At 44.3% G+C, this 14,515-nt stretch overlaps 1 protein-coding gene across 1 annotated transcript; it reads left to right on the top strand.

Moving 5' to 3' along the window:
* The first annotated feature begins 3,347 nt into the window (after positions 1 to 3,347).
* Positions 3,348 to 4,134, top strand: LOC127310083 (uncharacterized). The gene is made up of 2 exons (XM_051340784.2): positions 3,348 to 3,760; positions 3,871 to 4,134. Exons 1-2 carry the CDS (start codon positions 3,472 to 3,474, stop codon positions 3,927 to 3,929), a joined length of 348 nt encoding a protein of 115 aa, XP_051196744.1. The 5' UTR covers positions 3,348 to 3,471; the 3' UTR covers positions 3,930 to 4,134.
* The last annotated feature ends 10,381 nt before the right edge of the window (positions 4,135 to 14,515 follow it).

Genomic DNA, 14,515 nt, shown 5'->3' with positions numbered 1-14,515 from the left:
AAAATAGCGTGCCAAATAAAATAGCGGCAGCCTCCTTAAAACGCTATGGACGTTATAACGTGCTAATAGTGTGGTATATTTTAAATACTATAGTATTTTCAAAATAATACTAATATAACCTAAAAATAAATAATTTTACTAGAATGAATGGATATATAGTTCAAAAGTGATTGAATCATACTAACATAAGCACATATAAAAATAGATCTCAAATATTTTAGAAAGCTAACATCAGCATTTCACAAGGCAACAACATAGTATAAATTATTTATTAAAAACTATTTATTAAATCTTCTGATTTAGGAGTGGAACCAACAGATTGCAGTTCATCACCATAAAAAAGTGAAAGCAACTTGCCTGAAAAAAATAGCGCGCTAACGCTATGAAGTTTTAGGGCGATATAGCATGCTATTTCGCAAATAGCGCCACATCGAGCAAAATTACTAAAATTTAGTGTGGACCCTCTGGATATGCTATAGCGCGCTATCAGCGAGGAAATAGCGTGCTATTTTAAACCTTGTTTCACAACTGCAAATGGAACGGATAACTTATCCTGATCAAGAAATTTATGTGTGCTACTATTTTTTTTTGCGAAACACAGGACAATTAAGGACGCTCACACATACGCGCACACACTCACCCCTATGAACGCACGCACACCCTACCTCTATGAGCACCTCCAAGAAACTGCATCGAAGAGCTGATCCGACGGATCTTGAGATTGACGAAGTCACCACAGACGCCTCGTTGTCGATGGGAACGTCGCCTCCCACTGAAGAATATTCCAACTTTATGAGATATCAAAGTGTCAAATCTAGGATTTAAACTCTGGTGGCCTGGGGGTGCCACTACCCTGCTAACCATCCAACCAACAGGAGCGGCATGTGTAAAAAGTGGTGCTCATTACCAGCATTTGAAAGTGCAGAGTTTACCCTTTTCATTGACTAAGTCAGGTTGCCAAACCCGATATTTGTTATTCATGCCGATTCTTTTTCAATCAAGTAGATTCAGGAACCGAAGTACAGAACCCACCCGAACATCACGACATGCAGCAGTCTTCAATCGGTAGGCGGTAGCACCGCAGGGGCGCAAAAGCACGCAACCTACATGGACTAAATATTGATTGTAGGCCAGCTCTGCCCGCCCAGCGAAATCGCGCCCTAGCTTCGCGCTGAGGTAGCTCCTGAAATTGTTCTGCATGGTTACAACGACTTCTCAAATCGAATGCTGGGAAGGAGCTGCCGACGCCAAACTGAGCACCTGATGTTGTTTCGCGTTTCTTAGGGCCATGTCCATCTCGGACTTGACGAGGAGAGGGCGATAGGCCCGGCAAGAACGACGCCATATCCGACCTCGCATTGAACTGGGAGGCCACATCGATCGTTGAGTGAGCCGGTAAGGGTCAGGAATCGCCGCCTAATTTCTTCTTTGTAATGTAAGCAAAGAACTGATTGTAGCGCTTTACTAAGATGAGATTGGGATACCCATCGAAAAAGGGAAGTATGAAGATCCCGTAATTAATTGTAGAGATTAGAACCTGTAATTAGACATGATCAATAGCTTTTAAAGAGCACGATAGCAAACGATTGCGTGAGATGTTAGGTGAGTTGGTCTGCCACACCGGATTGTAAAAAAACAGGGACACGTATTATTTTTCCATGTTTTTAAAATTCCTGATCCCATGATTTTGATTGTATATCCCGAATGATTGTGTCGATCCTACGATTTTAATGCTCGGGTTTCTTTCCATGTAACACAGATCCTGTGATTACAGTGTTTGTGTATATGTTTTCCTTCTATAACCAATTCGTTGTATCCGGATTAATTCGCTCCTGATTGATTGTACCAATCCCATGATTTTAATGTTGTGGCGTTGTTTTTGGAAACTTATTTGTGCTTAGGAGATTTTGATGCGGGTAGATTGCATGAAAGGCTAGATAGCAAGTGGGAGACGTTTTATATGATTAGACGGTTTAGATGTATTAAATGTTTGACATCAAACATTTTTGATGACGTACGGACTGCAATATAATAGTAAAGATTGGTCTGCCACACCTAATTGTTAAATAAACAGCGAGACATAGTATTTCCATGTTTTTAAAATTCCAGTGACTATAGCGATCCCATGATTTTTATTGTATCCCGATTGATTGTGTCGATCCTACGATTTTAATGCTCGGGTTGCTTTCCATGTAACACAGATCCTGTGATTACTGTGTTTGGGTATATGTTTTCTTTCTATTACCAATTCGTTGTATCCAGATTAATTCGCTCCTGATTGATTGTACCAATCCCGTGATTTTAATGTTGTGACGTTGTTTTTGGAAATTTATTTGTGCTTAGGAGATTTTGATGCGGTAGATTGCATGGATGGCTAGATATCAAGCGGGAGACGTTTTATATGATTAGACGGTTTAGATGTATTGAATTTTTGACATCAAATATTTTATAACGCACGAACTGCAATATAATAGTAAAGATTAGGCTACGGTGACAGTAAAACATCCAGCTCATATCTGTCTAGTCATGAAAGTACCGGATTTTCAGAGATCATTACCTGTCTGTGATTTATGTGTTGCCGCATTTGGAGAGACCAATTAGCGAGCCAGCTGTCTGGTGAATGGTGAGGGCATGTACGATGGGGTGATGTCAGCCTTCCCTTAGAGACGCCACGTTAGTTTTTTGCTTAGTTGGAGGAAAGAGAATGAAGAGAGAGAAGGTTGTCTTCCCTTAGCTAAGGGACGATCTCTTAGTAAATAAGGGAAGACTATTTTCTCCATTGTATCACATATGTCTTCCCTTAGCAACAAATTTCCTACCAAAATTTAATTATTCATATTAATTGCTAGAGATGATTGTAAGAGATAATGCATTGTATGACTTATATCTAATGCCTTCTCTAGCTGATATGGCGGAGTAAGAGAAGGCGCGCCTTCTCTACCATTGTGCATGTCCTGATTGATCATTTGATCTCTTACCGTAGATGTCACCTGATCTGTAAGGGCATGTACAATGTTAGAGAAGGCATATCTTTTCTTACCCCGTCACATCAGATAGAGAAGGCATTAGATATAAGTCATACAATGCATTATCTCTTAACGTCATCTCTACCAATTAATATTAGTAATTTGATTTTGATAGAAAATTTATTGCTAAGGAAAGACATATGTGGTACAATGACAAATAGTCTTCCTTTATTTTCTAAAAGATAATATCCCTTAGCTAAGAGAAGATAATCTTCTTCCTCTTTATTTTCTCTCCTCCAACTAAGCAAAAAAAACTAACATAGCATCTCTACGGGAAGGGTGACGTCACCCATTGTACATGCTCTAAGCGCGCGCCTAACAGTATAAATACTTAGAATCCCTGCGTGAAACCACACCGCGCGCGAAACAAACATTCCATCTTTGATCTTTCACCAGTCACCACACAGCACTTGCATTTCTTCTCCGTTTGATCTTCGGCAAGAGGATGGAAGCGAAGAGATCGGCCGCCATTACCTCCGCGTGCGTGCTCCTCGTCGTGATGCTGTCCGGGCAGGTGCAGCAGGCGGCCGCCATCTCCAAGTTCTGCGCGTGCTACCAGGGGTGCTACCCGGCGTGCAGGCAGCATGTGCCGCGGTTCTTATGCGTTCCGTTCTGCGCCAACAAATGCAGCCCCAGCCAGGCCGCCGCCACCGCCACCGGCGGCGGCGGCGGCGACTCGTGCTTGGGGGCCTGCGCCGCCGTCAAGATCTGCGGCCTGTCCGATCCTCCGGCAGGTAAGACGACCGTCCACCTTACCTGCATTCCGTTTCCGTGTTGTTTTGACACAGAGGGAGGATGAACCATTTCGTATTTTGATCTGATGATATATATTTTGCTGTTGCAGAGGCAGTTGACGTGGCGACCTGCGCGCGGAACTGCAGGAAGGAAATGAGCCAGAATTGATCTACTGTTTACCGAAAGAAAATGAACGATCTTAATCAAGAGCTTGTGTGTCGATCATGGGATCATATGATGTTGCAAGGCTATGATTTGTAGTGGCAATAATGAAAAAAAAAGGGCTATGTTTCTGCCGCATACCACTTTTGTGGATGCGCCGTATTCAAGATTATGTTAAATTCGCTTTATAAATGAACAAATTTAAATTCAATTCGGCTCCCAATTTTATTTCTTATTAATTAAGCTAAATCGTAAAATTACCGAAGTCTAAATCTAAATGTTGAATTGTATTTTATGTAGGACTCGGTTCGGTTAGGGTTAGGGTTTTACCTCTCACTCTTCCCCCTATATAAACACTTGTAATCTTTGGTTTATGTGATATATACAAAACTATCATGTCTTCTTGGTATCAGAGCCAGGCGCGCCGCCTCCCGCGCGCCGCCGCCCATGGCGACCTCAAGCCTGCCCACCACCTCCGTTACCCCCCCTCCTGCTACTACAAACGCCTCCAGCGAAACACAGCTCAACCCAACTCTCCCCATGGCTGACACATCCCTTCCCATCTCCTCCCAACCTCTCCCAAACCCCTCCGCTGCCCTCGATCTTACCACCCTTATGGTCAATCTGCCAAGCAACACCACAACCACCGTGTTGCCTCCCATCGTCTACACAACACCTCAACCCATCTCCCACCCAATTCTAGGTATCCACATCCACAACTACATAAAATTTCGGGTGACCACCGCCGGCGAAAACTTCTCGAAGTGGAGGCAGATCATCACCTTCCTCCTCACCATGTACAAGGCCTTGGACCACATCACCGCCGGCACTTCCCCTCAAGTCCCTGACGATCTCTGGATGGCCGTGGACATCCACATCTCCTTGTGGTTCATGGCCACCCTGAGTGATGATCTACACCGACTCGTCTCCAGCCCCGATGGCCGCGCCGGCTCTACATGGGCACGCCTCATGCGCTTCTTCCTCGACAACGAGGCGTCCCGCTATCTCTTCCTCAGCAAGGCGTTCCGCAGTACCCTTCGTGGCGATCTTCCGATCTCCACCTATGCTAGCAAGCTACAGCGGATGGTGGACGGCCTCGCCGCCATCGGTCGCCCCGTCGACGACCACGACCTCACTCTTCAGTTCATCGATGGTCTGGGTGATCAATACAAACTTCAGGCCGAGATCCTCAAAACCTCGGTTCCCTCCTTCGCCGACGCCTGCTCACGTCTTCAACGCGCCAAGATCGACGCCGCCTCCACCATCCAGCATGCCGGCGCCCAGGCGCTTGCTGTCCAGACTGGTGGCCGTGCTGCTCCCAATGGCGGTGGCAACTCCACGCGCCCGCCCGGTGTCAGCCCCAATTACCGTGGCCGGAATACGATTCCCGGGTTCCAGTACGGCCAAAACCAGCAGCACGGAGGAGCCCGTGGTAGCGGCCAGCAGCAAGGCAGCGGCCGTGGCCGTGGTGGCGGACAGCAGCAACACTACTCAGGAGGACGCAACGACTACGGCGCAGGACGAGGGGGCCAGCAGCAGCCTTGGCTCGGCTACTTTGCTCCCATGGGCACACCGTTCCCACCTCGCTCCCCTTGGATCCCACCAAACGCGTCGAGTGTTCTCGGACCACGTCCCGGCGTACCGACCCAGGCATACCCACTGATGCACTCGCCAGCTCCAACCACCGTGCCCCAGCCTGCATCGACTCCTTCATGGGACTACAACACCCTCTACCAATCTACTCCGAGCTACGGCACTGCGTTCCCCCAGCCTGACCACGACTGGATCATGGACTCCGGCGCCACGTCTCACGTCACCGGCACCCAAGGTATATTGACCTCGTCTCATTCCCCTTTAGGCATTAACTCTCACCATATTATTGTTGGCAACGGTTCTCGTCTTCCTGTTATTGCTACCGGCACTACACATCTTACTCCTGTCTCACCATCCATAATCCAAAACCTTTGTGCCACTCGCAAATTTGTTCGCGATAACAATTGCTCCGTTGAATTTGACCCGTTTGGTTTTTCATTGAAGGATCTGTTCACCAGGAAGGTTCTCATGCGGTCCAATAGCTCCGGCGATCTCTACCCATTCTTCGGCGATCAGGGCATCACCACCTCCACCACTGCCCTCTCTGTCACGAACGATCTTTGGAATCGATGCCTAGGCCACCCCAGCTCCTCTGCCATGTCCCATTTACCTTTAAATTTTCTATCGAGTTGTAATAAACATGTAGCATCTCAAACATTATGTGATGCTTGCCAGTTAGGAAAACACACGAAATTACCTTTTGCTCTCTCTCATTCTCGTGCATCATCACCCTTTGATCTTATTCACTGTGATCTATGGACATCACCTGTCTTGAGTTGCTCTGGCTACAAATACTACTTAGTTATTCTAGATGATTTTTCGCACTTTTCCTGGGTGTTTCCTCTTCGTGCGAAATCTGACACTTGTGACATTATCCTACGTTTTTTTAGCTTCATCGCCACCCAATTCCACACAACCATCTGTTGTCTTCAATGCGACAATGGCGGAGAGTTTCTCACCACCACCTTACGCACATACCTATCCTCCCATGGCGTCTCCCTACGTCTCTCTTGTCCTCACACCTCACTGCAAAATGGCCGCGCTGAGCGCCTGATCCGCACTACTAATGATGTTGTTCGCACTCTACTCTTCCAAGCCAAATTACTAGCATCCTTTTGGGTCGAAGCCCTCCATACTGCTAATCATCTTCTGAACATTAGACCCTCTCATGTCATCGGAAACTTTACTCCCTACTTCCTCCTTTATGGTAGTCATCCCACCTACGATCATCTCCGAACCTTTGGCTGTTTGTGTTTCCCCAACCTATCCCATGCCATCGACCACAAATTATCACCACTCTCCACCCGTTGTGTTCTCCTTGGCTATCCACAGGAACACAAAGGCTACTGTTGTTTTGACCTTACCACTCGTAAAATTATCATCTCCCGTCATGTGGTTTTCGATGAAACTTCCTTTCCCTACACCGATGGCACAACCAGCTCCGCCCCGTCGCCTTCTGCAGACAATCCTGCCATTCCACCGGATCCCACTGCCATCTTTCTTGATCCCCGTGTCCAATCATTACCTGTTGCGCCACCCAACCAAAACCACGCCACCTCGCCTCCTGTCTCCTTTAACACCCACAACGCCTGTCCCTTCTCCTCCGAACGCGCCTCCTCGCCGACCAACCAGTCCTCCGCCGTATCCACCTCGAGCGCTACGCCGCCTTTCACCACGCCAGCCTCCCACTCGCCACCAGCATCCACTCCCAATCCTGCACATCAGCCAACTCTACCCCCATATGTTGTTCCGGTCACACCACCTGATAATGCCCATCGAATGCACACCCGAGCCAAACGCGGTTATTTGATGCCTAAACAACACCTTAACCTCTCTCTTTCCACCGACATTTCCCCTATTCCTTCCTCATACCGTACTGCCCTAAAAGACACCCGTTGGCACGATGCTATGCGTGATGAATTTGATGCTCTAATTCGGAATGATACTTGGTCTTTGGTTCCTTGTCCTGCAGGTGTCAATGTGGTTACTGGAAAATGGATTTTTCGTCACAAGCTGAACCCCGATGGCTCTCTCTCTCTCGGTATAAAGCTCGTTGGGTCCTTCGAGGATTTACTCAACAAGAGGGTGTTGACTATGGGGAAACCTTCAGTCCTGTCGTGAAGCCTGCTACCATCCGAGTGGTCCTTGGTATTGCTACCTCGCGCTCATGGCCTATTCATCAACTGGATGTCAAGAACGCTTTCTTACATGGTGATCTTGCTGAAACAGTATACTGCACTCAACCGGCTGGGTTTGTTGATTCTGCTAATCCGTTACATGTGTGCAAGCTCAAGAAATCTCTGTATGGTCTGAAACAAGCACCTCGCACCTGGTTTCTTCGGTTTACAGCATATCTTCACAGTCTTGGATTCATCAGCTCGAAAGTGATTCCTCTCTTTTCATTTATCACTCAGCCAATGCCATTGCCTATCTGCTCCTATATGTGGACGACATCGTCCTCACTGCCAGCTCCGACTCGCTCCTTCAGCGCATCATTGCGTCTCTCAGTTCTGAATTTGCTATGAGTGATCTGGGGGCTCTCCATCATTTTCTTGGTGTCAACGTTCATCGCACATCTCATGGATTGTTTCTCTCTCAACAGCAGTATGCCATGGATCTCCTGGAACGGGCTGACATGATCAACTGCAATCCGATCTCAACTCCTATTGACACCAAGTGCAAACTGTCAGCTCAGGATGGTCCCTCCGTGAAAGATCCCTCGAAATATCGTAGCATTGCCGGTGCCCTACAGTACTTGACCTTGACGAGACCGGATCTCTCCTATGCTGTCCAGCAAGTTTGCCTATTCATGCATGATCCACGAGAGACTCATCTTCAGCTTATGAAACGGATTCTGCGCTATGTCCAGGGTACATCTCATCTCGGTCTTCAGCTTTACGTTGGTTCCTCGTCTGAGTTGGTTGCATACTCCGATGCTGATTGGGCTGGTTGTCCTGACACACGCAAATCTACTTCTGGTTTCTGTGTTTTTCTTGGCAAGAATCTCGTTTCCTGGTCCTCCAAACGCCAGCAAACAGTCTCTCGCTCTAGTGCTGAAGCTGAATATCGTGCAGTGGCTAACTGTGTGGCTGAATCCGTGTGGCTACGCCAACTTCTTCTCGAGCTGCATCAACCTCCAACGAAGGCTACCATCGTCTACTGTGATAACATCTCCGCCACCTATCTCTCAACGAATCCAGTTCAACACCACCGTACCAAGCATGTTGAGATTGATCTTCACTTCGTTCGGGATGGTGTTGCTCTCGGAGAGGTCCGTGTTCTTCATGTTCCCACCAGCTCACAGTATGCCGACATTTTTACCAAAGGATTACCGACTTCAGTGTTTCAAGACTTCTGAACCAGTCTCAACATTGTGCCCCACCATGTTTCGACTGCGGGGGGGGGGGGGGGGGGGGGGGTTTAATTGTAATTTATGTAGGACTCGGTTCGGTTAGGGTTAGGATTTTACCTCTCACTCTTCCCCCTATATAAACACTTGTAATCTTTGGTTTATGTGATATATACAAAACTATCCTGTCTTCTCTAAACCCAGCTCATCGATTAGCCTTGCCAGCACCTCAAAAGGAAGAAGGGAAAACGTGCCCCCGGTTAGCGACTAAGTTCAAACGCAACTAATATGCAGAAATCTCATATTCTTATCTGTACCGATTCAAAGCAAAAAAACATGTCGTTGTAAAAGAAAAGAAAAAAACTCCAACAGGCACTAGCACCAACATTTTTAGAAGGAACTAATCCTGTTTCTACATCTGAAAGAGAGGATGTGGAGACATGTGCGTAGCATGTTCTGTTTACAACGATTGTTTCAGAGATAGAACAAGCTAGATTTGTATTCTGAAATCTCAATGTGGAGCTGGTTATGGATGCGGCACAGGCAAATCCACATAATTCTTTGGAAGGAAGAAGAGAGATATTATAATGTCTGAAAGAGGTTGCCTCGTAATTCATAACAGCATCCAAACATTAGAAAACTCATACGATTCTCCATATCTTAAAGAACAACATTTGAACATTCTGTCAATGAGCGTCCGATAGAAATTCAACAAAAGCATACACAAAATGGTACATCACGGGACTAACTGATCAAAGCAAGACCAGCTAAAAGCTACTACCATTTAATCGAAGCAAGCCACGGCATCTTCATCCCAATAGACTAACTATAACAGAAATTGCATAATAGGCGTGAGTTAACAAAATGCTCAAATTAATTCCTACTAGTCCACTTCACCCCTGACTGGTGCAGTATACATATATAGAGGGTCAAATTCAGCATGGATTGTCCAACATGCATGAACCTACATCAAACAAGCCACGTCTCTTCTGAGCCACCAGAATGTAACTCTAGATACCTGCAGAGCAACCAATGTCAGCATCCAAAACGATCTTTACTATTCATTCATGGAATAACCATTAAATTTATCTCACAATTTTGGTATGATTCAAAAGTATGCACTGGCTTAATCATTGTGGAAATTGTGCCAAAAGCTCAAAGCTAAATCATCTCAGCATTATTGGAAAAATCCAACAACAGAAATATCAAACGTCAATAAGGCAGCCAGGTTCGTCTAAAAAAAGTCCAAAGAAGAAAGCTAATTCGAAGAAGAACTTTGACTACACACAAACCATTACAACATCTATTTTGGATCAGAAAAATTATATTAGAAGCTAATGGCAAAATGACCAACTAGATATGGAAGAGTTAGACTGACAAACTAATAGATAGAGAAGTCCAATTTACACCAGTAAACTAGTCCACAAGTTCACTTTACAACCCTCTTATTTGATCCGTTTCAAGTTTCACCCCTAAACTCTAAAAGCCGTTGAAGTACAACCGTTGCACCGATTTGGCAGGTTTCGAGCCGGCTTTTCTCGCCATCAGCGTCTAACCTAGAACATACATAGTTCGTGTACATCTGTAGTTGTTAAATACTCCCATCCGTTCCTAAATATAAAACGTTTTGGGAGTCCCAAAACATTTAATATTTGTAAATGCACGACGAAGAGAATGGAGAGCTGCTGGCGAAGGGATGACAAAGCAATGCATAGAGAAATGATCAAATATGCAGCCTGCCATTTAGGGACGGAGCCAGGAAAGGAAGATAGGGCGGGCGAAAATTATAAGCATCAAATTCGTAGTTTTTTTTTTGGTCTCACAACACAGTAAAATTTAATAGGTTTAGATAGTCAAAATATGCATGTTTTTTTGAAATATGAATGAAGTTACATATCTATCAGTTTGAACTCGACTTTACGAGCACGAAGATCAAATGTCTCAGTAATTCCGTCAACACTAAATTTTTCTGTTGTTGTTGTTCACACTGGAAGAGTGATCACTAACCGTAAAAACCTCTCGACCATTAGATAATCATATGAATTACTGGTCTTAATTATTCCCTTTGTCAAATCAGCAAGTGATTTGCAATTTTTGATGTCCTGATGGTTGGATGTATCAAGCTTGAACCAATTGCTTGAAAAAAATTCTGAATTCCAGCTCTTCTGCTCTTCATCACTAGTAGAGAAACCCCCCTTTAGTACCGGTTCCAGAGGGTCTTTAGTACCGGCTACTAAAGATTTGGTACTAAAACCTCCCACTTTTAATACCGGTTTCTTACGAACCGGTACTAAATGTGCCTCCACGTGGGCACGGAGGAGCCCGCGGGGCTAGAGACCTTTGGTACCGGTTCGTAACACGAACCGGTATTAAATGCTATTTCATTTAATTTTTTTTATCCATTTTTTTCTAATTATTTTTCACTCCCTTTTTTTTTTAGAATTTCTAGTATTTCAGTTAGTCTCTAACTACACTTAATCTCTAGTCAAATTATTTACCCGTGGTAAAACTTCCCGGTCGGTCACCCATCCTCACACTACTCCAACACTAGCAAGCTTAACTTCCGAGTTCCTTCCTGTCCCACTTCCAAGTGCTTCGCGCGCATGTTGTTGATAGTAGTATCATATCAATCCTATTAACATGTTGATCGATGTCACACTTCTTTATTATTTAAATTCCAAATAATTCTTTTAATAAACAAAAGTAATGATGTAATAATAATATTGAATAAATAAATAAAATTAACTTTTTAATTTTTATTATTTTAAAAAAATTTAAGATTTTTTTGCCAAACCTAAAAATTGAAATTTTTTAAATCTTATAATTTGCAAAAATTAATAGTAATATTCTGGGATTCAAAAAATCTTATAATTATTATTCTAATTTAAAAAAAAATTAAAATATATAAATTTCTAAATTTCTGGAAAAAACCTAAAATCTTCCTGTTTTCATATTTTCATTTGGAATTTTGAGAATCTAAAAATTAGCTAACCGGGTAAACCCTGGTGAATTCGGATGTAACTTTTTGCCACGATGATTTTGATATATTATACGTTTTTTCCGACGTTGTATGCAAAAGTTAATGCGGTTTTACCATTTTTCAAACTTTTTTTTACAAAAAAGTTAAAATTCGAATTTCTTAATTTCACCGAATAGCAGGTGCCCCTGAAGTGTTTCTCAAAGGCGATCTTCAGGTCAAACCAGCAAAAGATGGAGTTTTTCTCCAGGTCGCTGATGGCGTGTAACTCACACGTTCGTTGGGAACCCCAAGAGGAAGGTATGATGCGCACAGCAGCAAGTTTTCCCTCAGAAAGAAACCAAGGTTTATCGAACCAGGAGGAGCCAAGAAGCACGTTGAAGGTTGATGGCGGCGGGATGTAGTGCGGCGCAACACCAGGGATTCCGGCGCCAACGTGGAACCTGCACAACACAACCAAAGTACTTTGCCCCAACGAAACAGTGAGGTTGTCAATCTCACCGGCTTGCTGTAACAAAGGATTAACCGTATTGTGTGGAAGATGATTGTTTGCAGAAAACAGTAGAACAGTATTGCAGTAGATTGTATTTCAGTAAAGAGAATTGGACCGGGGTCCACAGTTCACTAGAGGTGTCTCTCCCATAAGATAAACAGCATGTTGGGTGAACAAATTACAGTTGGGCAATTGACAAATAAAGAGGGCATGACCATGCACATACATATCATGATGAGTATAGTGAGATTTAATTGGGCATTACGACAAAGTACATAGACCGCCATCCAACTGCATCTATGCCTAAAAAGTCCACCTTCAGGTTATCATCCGAACCCCTTCCAGTATTAAGTTGCAAAGCAACAGACAATTGCATTAAGTATGGTGCGTAATGTAATCAACAACTACATCCTTAGACATAGCATCAATGTTTTATCCCTAGTGGCAACAGCACAACACAACCTTAGAACTTTCTGTCATCGTCCCGGTGTCAATGCGGGCATGAACCCACTATCGAGCATAAATACTCCCTCTTGGAGTTACAAGCATCTACTTGGCCAGAGCATCTACTAGTAACGGAGAGCATGCAAGATCATAAACAACACATAGATATAACTTTGATAATCAACATAACAAGTATTCTCTATTCATCGGATCCCAACAAACGCAACATATAGAATTACAGATAGATGATCTTGATCATGTTAGGCAGCTCACAAGATCCGACAATGATAGCACAATGGGGAGAAGACAACCATCTAGCTACTGCTATGGACCCATAGTCCAGGGGTAGACTACTCACACATCACTCCGGAGGCGACCATGGCGGCGTAGAGTCCTCCGGGAGATGATTCCCCTCTCCGGCAGGGTGCCGGAGGCGATCTCCCCGGATCCCCCGAGATGGGATCGGCGTTGGCGGCGTCTGCGGAAGGTTTTCCGTATCGTGGCTCTCTGCACCGGGGGTTTCGTCACGGAGGCTTTAAGTAGGCGGAAGGGCAAGTCAGGAGGGGGCACAGGGGCCCCACACCATAGGCCGGCGCGGCCCGGGGGGCCGCGCCGCCCTAGGGTTTGGGCACCCTGTGGCCCCACTTCGTTTCGTCTTCGGACTTCGGGAAGCTTCGTGGCAAAATAGGCCCCTGGGCGTTGATTTCGTCCAATTCCGAGAATATTTCCTTACTAGGATTTCTGAAACCAAAAACAGCAGAAACAAAGAATCGGCACTTCGGCATCTTGTTAATAGGTTAGTTCCAGAAAATGCACGAATATGACATAAAGTGTGCATAAAACATGTAGATAACATCAATAATGTGGCATGGAACATAAGAAATTATCGATACGTCGGAGACGTATCAGCATCCCCAAGCTTAGTTCTGCTCGTCCCGAGCAGGTAAAACGATAACACAGATAATTTCTGGAGTGACATGCCATCATAATCTTGATCATACTATTTGTAAAGCATATGTAGTGAATGCAGCGATCAAAACAATGTATATGACATGAGTAAACAAGTGAATCATATAGCAAAGACTTTTCATGAATAGCACTTCAAGACAAGCATCAATAAGTCTTGCATAAGAGTTAACTCATAAAGCAATAATTCAAAGTAAAGGCATTGAAGCAATACAAAAGAAGATTAAGTTTCAGCGGTTGCTTTCAACTTGCAACATGTATATCTCATGGATATTGTCAACATAGAGTAATATAATAAGTGCAATAAGCAAGTATGTAGGAATCAATACACAGTTCACACAAGTGTTTGCTTCTTGAGGTGGAGAGAAATAGGTGAACTAACTCAACATTGAAAGTAAAAGAATGGTCCTCATAGAGGAAAAGCATCGATTGCTATATTTGTGCTAGAGCTTTGATTTTGAAAACATGAAACAATTTTGTCAACGGTAGTAATAAAGCATATGTATCATGTAAATTATATCTTACAAGTTGCAAGCCTCATGCATAGTGTACTAATAGTGCCCGCACCTTGTCCTAATTAGCTTGGACTACCGGATCATCACAATGCACATGTTTTGACCAAGTGTCACAAAGGGGTACCTCTATGCACTTTGTACAAAGGTCTAAGGAGAAAGCTCGCATTGGATTTCTCGCTATTGATTATTCTTCAACTTAGACATCCATACCGGGACAACATAGACAACAGATAATGGACTCCTCTTTTATGCATA

Source organism: Lolium perenne, chromosome 6, assembly GCF_019359855.2.
Source record: "Lolium perenne isolate Kyuss_39 chromosome 6, Kyuss_2.0, whole genome shotgun sequence".
Classification (NCBI taxonomy): Eukaryota; Viridiplantae; Streptophyta; class Magnoliopsida; order Poales; family Poaceae; genus Lolium; species Lolium perenne.
The sequence above is the reverse complement of the archived record's forward strand: the minus strand, read 5'-3'. Positions and strand labels throughout refer to the sequence as shown.